The sequence below is a fragment of the Crocodylus porosus genome, unplaced genomic scaffold, assembly GCF_001723895.1.
Source record: "Crocodylus porosus isolate Cpor-Errol unplaced genomic scaffold, CroPor_comp1, whole genome shotgun sequence".
NCBI lineage: Eukaryota > Metazoa > Chordata > Crocodylia > Crocodylidae > Crocodylus > Crocodylus porosus.
Window position 1 is genome coordinate 19,277,817 of NW_017728921.1, and position 8,339 is coordinate 19,286,155.

General features: G+C 36.6%; 1 protein-coding gene across 6 annotated transcripts in view; it reads left to right on the forward strand.

The window, feature by feature from the left end:
* Positions 1-8,339, forward strand: part of CIT (citron rho-interacting serine/threonine kinase) — a 111,429-nt gene that overhangs the window by 51,527 nt on the left and 51,563 nt on the right. For 5 of the 6 annotated variants that reach the window (XM_019539237.1, XM_019539239.1, XM_019539240.1 and 2 more), the window contains exons 21-22: positions 2,342-2,516; positions 4,318-4,515. In XM_019539237.1, coding sequence (XP_019394782.1) covers positions 2,342-2,516; positions 4,318-4,515 — 373 coding nt within the window. Of the gene's footprint in view, positions 1-2,341; positions 2,517-4,317; positions 4,516-6,770; positions 6,825-8,339 lie in introns of all 6 variants that reach the window. The other variant, XM_019539243.1, reaches the window with a different exon arrangement.

An 8,339-nucleotide genomic window follows, 5' to 3' on the forward strand; every position in this document is an offset into this window, starting at 1 on the left:
CTGAAGTAGCTGAAATTATAATTTACTATTAATCTGAAAAAAGAGAGGTAATGTATCAGCTTCTACCTGAAAAAGCATATGCGAGGCCTAGCATCACAGTTAGTGGTGCTGAACTCAACATACTCTATTTACTTGCATACCATATGCATCTCTTCCATAAAAATCAGTCCTCCAAAATTGGGCTATATGTCTTGTATGAGAAAGCTGACTTTTCTTCTTTGGAACAGAAGCAGGGAGACATTGCTGCAAGATGGATGCTGTGCTTCTCCCTCCACCAGCCTCAGGGAGGGAGGGGGGCAGAGTTCACCGTTCAGGATCAGAGCTACAGTGTTAACCCTTTCACAATCACAGCTATTAGAGTCAGGATTCCCTGCATTCAGCCATGACTGGAAAAATCTGTTTTTCTTTATTCTGTCTACCCAAAACAAGGTGCATGTCTTATTGGAGTGTGTGGTGTGTATGAGAAAATAGTTAATAGCATTGAGTTCTCCTGGAGTTTTGCCAAATATTCATCTTACTGAAAATATAGTTACATGTCTTAAAAGCAGTATTCTGCAAATAGCAACATTAACTTTGGAAGCGGGATATTTTTACATAACAGATCAACATTCAAAGTTTACCATGCTGTATAATAATTTTTCCATATATATTTATGATACCTTTGAACTGTCATGGATACTAAATAATATGATAAATTAGAGGCATGGTACTACAGCAATGGGGAACTATATAAATATCCTAATAACAAAATAATTCATAATGAAGTTATGAAAAGAGATTGCATAAACAGTTTTGAAGAAACACTGCTAAAAGCACAGTTTTTCAGCACTCTGTAAGGAGGATAGCCAATGAAAGTTCAGCATGCAGACAGAGGAAGGAATATATAATAATGCTTTCGAAATGTGACTTACAGATTTATAGGTTGTTAGGGGCTGGAAGGGAACTTGTAGATCATTGGGTCCAGTCCCACTGCACTAGGTAGGAAAAGACAACTGGGGACAAGTGACCGCAGCGAGGTGACTGTCCAGTCTCCTCTTACAATAGACAGTCACATTTTGGGAAGGATTGGCTAAGGAAGTATTTTGGCAAGGCACTAATTAGTGGTGTTTGCCATGTGTTATATTAGGCAGTAAAAGAAGTCATCCCTTCAAGGCAGAGATAGCTGGTATGAAATGTTTCTAGCAGACACCCTCCCTGACTTATGGAAAGGCTGTTAAATAGGTGTTTGGACTATATTTGAATCCACCAAAGCTATTACTGTACTAAGCATCTTTGATGTATACAACTAGTGATTAGAGCTTTCAAGGAGCTATGGAACTCAACAAGCTTGTTCTGTTAGTAACTAAGAAAAGTAATGATTATCAGGTTGCTGAGGAGAGGACTTTATTTTTCTTTCTGCTATTTCGCAGGCTGTTTGGCAGTTCTGACTGCCAATAATCTTTTGAAGTAGATTAAAAAAGGAAGAAGGGTGGTTTTGTGTGCAAAGCACAACACTATGAGTCAGAAGACCTGGGTTCTATTTCTAGTTCTGCTGAAGTCTCTGTGATCCTGGGCAACCCACATAATTTCTCTCAAATAGAGATGATAATACCTATCTCAGGGTTATTTTCTCAATACAAATTCATTAATATTTGCAAAGTTCTTGAAACACCTGAATGGTGCTGCACAATGCAAAATTTTCAAGTACATTATAAAATAATTATAGGAAACTGTACCACTAATGAAAGAAGAGCTTTTCTATTCTTTTGCAGTTAAGGTGAAAATGGATCACTGCCAGCAGAAACGTTACCAGCTTCTGAATTTCTCAGAGCACAAATAGTTTTCTTCAGTGCATAAAAAAGTTCTCAAGTGAGGCAAAAAACAAATTGCTCAAGGGTCATATTGGAAACTTGCTAAGCAGACCAAAATCCAAATCTAATTTGTGTAAGATAAAGTTAATTGTGGTTGCTCTATTCTTTAAAGTGGATGCACAGTGTTTGACGCTATGGCTCTGCGTTCATTTTCTTCTAAGTGGGGAAAAAACTCACATGAAATAAAATAGCTAAGAACTTTGAACTCTAAATCAGGCATTATTGTGGTTACCAAGATTTGATGTTCATTTTCACAGATGCACAACCTTAGGAACCATGAAATTTCATTTCCTTCAATATATGGTGAAGATACAGACATTAAGATTAATTTTTCCATAATGGCGGCCTAACATTTAGGCCAAGAAGAACTAGTTTAGATGTGTTTGTGTTCTGCTTATCCAGAAGCTTGTTTTGTGTTGTTTTCTCTTTATCGCCAATGAAATAACATACGCCTACCTATATCTTGAGTATATCTTTTTTTTTCTTATTAGGAAAGCTCAAGAGGAGATGATTTCAGAACTCAGACAGCAGAAATTCTATCTGGAAACACAGGCTGGGAAGTTAGAGGCCCAGAATCGAAAACTGGAAGAACAGTTGGAAAAGATCAATCATCAGGAACATACTGACAAGAACCGCCTGTTGGAGTTAGAGACTAGATTGAGAGAGGTAAAAATTTGGGTTCAGTCCTTTTCAGACAAATGTACTTGCATGTATTCCACTGAAAGCATTACAGTTAGAATTAGGATTAAGTAGCTGGACAATGTCTTGATCTTGATTTAACATTTTCTTTAAATTTAAAGATGTATTACTTGCCGGAATGAATTGAGTATAAGTAAAAACTTGAGCATAAATATTTTGGGGTCTTCCTCAATAGTGAAGTCTGAGCTCCTTTGTACATCATGTAATTAGTGCCCAGGTATTCTGGTTATGGGGTACACTAAATATGTTTAACTAAGCAGAATGACAGACTCCCCTTTTCACTTCAGTGGCAGACTTGAAGGTACTGGGCTTATGTTTTATTCTAGAATAAAAAGGATAATCAAGCAGACATGACAAAAACTTCTCTTTCCAAAAGCATAAGACACTAGTTACTTTTTAATTTGTAAACAAACAAAAATTAAAAAGAGAAGTATTCGGAAAACTGTATATATTGTCCTACATTTAAATACCTTACGCTCCTACATTTAAATATCCTTTAAGTTGCATATTGAATAATACGTGAGATCATTGCACCCATTGGTAATCTCTTTTTATTTCCTTTACTCTTCTTCTACTTATTTTCAATAAAAAGCAAAGATCTTTTTTTTTACATAAGGGGTTTGGATGGCCAACATAAATCCTTTATGTGGCCACAAGTTTCTAGAGATCAGGGCGAGATCAGAACTTTCACATCTGTGATGTCATGGTAGATTCATTTGCCATGATATAAGGAGGCAGGTAGCTTAGAGAAAGTGTTTCTGCTTAGAGAGAGGTCACATCATTTGTGTGCCTCTCATATATTCTAGGAAATGACAATTTGAACAATAGGCCTAGTGATTTTTTTTGCCCCAAAGAAATCTTTGGACTAGATCATTCAAGAGAACCACCACTACGGAAGTAGCTTAGATTTTTTTCTTAAATGTATTTTTGCCACTCTTCAGAGGTAAATGTTTCATCTGTTTAGGAGATGGATCTGCCTGCAACAAGAATCTGAAGGGAAATGATGTGAAAATAATTGCACAATATATAGATATACTAAGACTAGCATTGATATTTTTTCTAAAGAGCCTCAATGCAATATATTAAATTGTAGTTAGCGACATTATTCAGTCATACTGTACTTTAACTCTTATACTCACACAGGTATTGATACCAGAACTTAATATGCATTTACAACATAGCTGGCATTGCAATCCCAGACTGTAGTTGTAAGCCAGACCTTCAGTGTCACTAGGGTGTGCCAGTTCTGCTGGAACAAAAACCCAAAGCTTCCTTGTTTGGAGGGTCTCCCCACTCTACTCGGGGTCAGAATGCTTGCTAGATTTGGGATCAGGAAGAAATTTTACCCTATAGTCAGATCGGCATGGCTGTTGGAGGTTTTTGTCTTCCTCTATAGCAGGGGTGTGGTCCTCTTCCTTTGATTTTTTTTTTTTTTTAAAGTTTGTTTTAGGAACAGTGAGACATTGACATTGCCCTCATTCTGTTGCCTTACCTGTGGTAGGTTAGGTTAGTTTTGGTGTTTTGCAGCAATGTGTCTAGCAGTATTTCAAAAGGGTTGTTGTGTAGTTTTAAGAACAGCTTAGACAAACATCTGGGTGGTTTGGATAGGGATGATATTGCATTGAGCCAGGGGGTTGCATTAGATGACCTACTACGCCTCTTTCAGCCCTATATTTTGATGATTCTTGGAAACAAACAAACATGGGGCTTGAGATTTCAGTTTCCTTATTCCTAACTCGTACTTGGGTGTTGTTGTTTCTGTCTTCAGGTGAGTTTAGAGCATGAAGAACAAAAGTTGGAATTGAAACGACAGTTAACTGAGCTGCAGCTGACCCTCCAGGAGAGAGAATCTCAAATTTCAGGGCTGCAGGCTGCACGGACAGCCCTAGAGAATCAACTTCGTGAAGCTAAAACTGAACTAGAGGAGACTACAGCTGAAGCAGAAGAGGAGATTCAAGCTCTCACGGTGAGCCCTAAAATTCTGGATTGGCACTATGAATGGCAAATCGGGAAGAATGTAGTTGTGCACTTCATAACAGGCTTTGAGGCTGTATTATGTTAATTTTGTTTTGGTCATTTGCTCTACAAAGTATGATATTGCATTGGATTGGTAGATTCATGGATGGCTAAAACATCAGCTTTCTTTTGTTTCTCATTTACTTTAAACATATGTATGTAACATATGTTGGTGGTGATTTTGCTGTTTGTGAGAACATTATCACTTGACTCTAAGCTGAAAGCCCCACACAAAATTATTCCTAGTGTAAGAGTATGAATTTCTGCTGTATCTCTTGAAATTCTTGCATGATCTTTGAAAGTACTGCTGTTTCAGGAACCTGATCAGAAATATGTTGGTATTTTCTTTCTAATACTGTTAGCTCCTACTCTGTGCTAGTTCTTAAAAAAAAAAAATCAAAAAAATATTGTTCCCTCTAATTTAATTCTAATTCCATAGAGAATTTTCACTTGCATATCTTCAATCTTTTGTGAAGGGTGGGAATGATACAGAATTAAAAAAAAAAAAGATAAAAAACTTAGCATCTTTTCATGTACCCTGTGAGTTGAATACCAAATGATGTGCTGCTGGTTGCTGTTTTCTGACTTCAAAATTATGTTTCAAAACATGTGTTTTAGATAATGTTTCCTGTATGAAGATTAGCTAATGTTGTGGAGACTAAAAAAGTATTTAACTTCCTACTTTAACAGCACACTATCACTCCTTTGAAGTATTAGTCTTATTCAGTTATTTTTAGTATAGGAAATATCAGATGCCACTGGGGCAACTGACTAAAAGGAAATAGTATTGGAGTTCTTATTTCTTCCATTTCCACTGCTTAGAGGGATTGGGTTTTGTCTAAAGACTGGTGAATTTGTTCATTGATTCTGTTGCATATCCTGGGCAGGGGGAGGTTCTTTTGTGCTCACTTTCTCTAATGTGAGCATAGGCCGGATGTGATCTGTTAGGAAAATGCAGCAGCAATTGTAGTATTTTACAATAATGGAACAGAGCATGACATCGGTCCATCTCAAGTACAAAGCAGTTGTTTTTGCTCAAACTTGACGTGGTCTTACTGAAATCCAAAACTTGACAGTGTTGTTAGCAGCAATGCCAACCAAGATGACATGCTTGATATTTCTACCTACCAAATCAATGAATCAGATGAATGTGTGTAATCTGTATTCACTCAGCTATTACTGCAACTACTCTGATGAAATGGTAGTTTTTCTGTACCAGCTGTTTGAGAATTAAGATCTGGCATCTTTGTTCTGTTAATCCAGTTCAGTGGGTTTGAGGTATCCTTGTTTTGGGTATTTTTTGCATTGCCTTTTGTGGTAAAACAACTTTTTAATTTTCACATTTGATTTCTGCTAAACAGTGTTTCCTGTTGAGTCTCTTGGCTGTAAGGAAAATATCTTGAATAAAAAAAGGTGACTGGATGTACTAGTGTACTACTAGCCTTTCCTCTGTAAGGTCTGGGTTTGCATATGACATTAGTCACAAGCTAAATCAGTTTGATGGTATAAATGACTTCTGAGAGAGGCCATGAGGCTGAAACATGAACTTTGCTTTGTCATGCTTTGCTTGTTAATTAGGAAGTAAAATGATGCATGCATTATTACATTTTTTTTAAAACAAGTGTTTTGCACCTTTCAGTATTTTGGACTTTGTCTTCCAAAGAAATCATCATTATTCAATTTCATTATTGTTTTGAGACAAGGGCTAAATCAGAGTAGGGTTGAGGTAGATTAGCCGAGCTGTTTGGGGTAACTTGCATAATGCTTCATTGTAGCTTTTCTTTGCAAGCATTAAAGGGTGTATGCTAGTATTAAAAATAGTTTTTACATGCATTTAATCCAGGTATGGCAGTAAAGCCAATTCAAAATGTTTTAAGATTCAAGAAGATAAAAACTCAACATTAAATTGCTGTTTACCTTCTGGAGACTCCTTAAAATGGAATATTTTGTGTGATCCAGTTTATGAGTTTGTGCATTTTGCTACTGTAGCTCAGATTTGGGAGCATGAATGAGTGTGTTCTGATTAAGTAGGATGTGACTTCTGCTAATCAGTTCTTTGCCACTACACAGTGCTTTCATAGCCTGCAACATCTGCCTTCCAAACTTTGCTTGTTGGTAGATTGTTCTGCAGTTTATTTAGCAACAGCTGTTGCATTCTAATTCTAATGTATGAAAAATTGATGATTAACTTCTTACCTCCTTTAGGCACATAGAGATGAAATCCAGCGTAAATTTGAAGCCCTTCGTAATAGCTGCACAGTGAGTATTAAATACAGATCATTGAATTATTTTGAAATTAAGAATGAGGAAGGAAATAAACTCATTTACTCCTTGATGACAATGGCTCCTGACATGGGCTTCTGGCTTCAAGGAGTTAGCCGGAGTTAGCCTGATTGGATTTGATTTCTTTTAGGCCTTTGTTAAACCTCAATTTAGAGGTTTTATTCTGATTTAAAATTGACACTGTTCTTCATCATTTTGGAGAAGGAAGTCAATTCAAATATCTCATTGCAGTGCAGCTAATAAGAATGGTGTAGCAGCTGCAACAAATGTAGGTAAAGATTTCTTCCTCTTACCTGGAGAGGAAAAATCTACCTGTCTAAATCCTTAGCTGTATTGGAAAGCTAGGCCAGACCTGGTAGTCTGGGTTTTGAGGAGAGCACTGAATGCTGTTTAAAGGAAAAGAGACCTTATGAGTCTAAGTAATACATTGATATGCAGTCTGTTCCTCACAGAGCTTAGGTTCTTACCTGGCACATTCTCTATTACTTGTAATCTTTCGAAATGTGTCGTCATTGATTTCATTCATCAAGGGCAGAGGGCCTAGATTTTGTGTCCAATAACATTAGGCATTCTCCAAGATCTGCACTCTTTTTTGCACATTTATCTTCAGTACTGTGTGGACTGTGATGACATCAGACACTCTTTGCAAATTATGGAAGTGTTGGGTACATTTATCATCACCGCTACCTGTTTAAGAATTGGACATAAGCTTCCTTAATCTTCCTTTCCCCAAATTGGTAACAGGACCTAATTGCTTTTTTAGCTCTTCTCATGGTTCTTTCTAGTGACATCCCTGTAGTTAATTTTTTTCCCATGCTTAAATCTTGTGGAAGTGGTGCTGTAAAAAAAAAAACCAAACCCAGGATAAAAGATTTCATCTTTAAGAGTATACTTCAAGACTAGTCTATTCTGTTACTGTTCACGCTTGTTCCTTAGGGCTACCAAATTCCTTTACTTTGTTTATAAAATGTACTGATTCAAAGATATGAGGAAGGCAGGCATAATCTAAATTCCATAATCTAAAGTGCTTTAACCTCTTCTTGAGAGAGATTCTGAAAAAGAAGTTCATACTACCAGTACCTTTTTTCATCTCCTTCTATTATACAAAAAGATAGAGGAATTCACATTCATACTTATGTGCATCAGTTTCTATTTCTTCTGCAGTTTTTTGTGTTTCTCTGTTAAAATATTTCTTTTCAATTTCCTTGTTCTGTCTTGCTCTAAACGCAGAATGGCAGCTTTCTGTTGAAATGACTGATATCAAAGATTAGCTTTAACCTGCTTCAGATATCACATAATCTGTGGATATTTCCACAAATCCATACATTCTCTTTTTTGTGCAATGTGCTATCTTTTAGAAATAAAAGCTCTTTATTTACCTGGTCGCTGTCTTTTAAAGAACGGACAGCAATTTCAAACCGTGAAGATTGGTTTAGGAGCATACTTGACAGACTGTCATTTCAAGAATGTTGTAAGCTTTGAAGTGGCTAC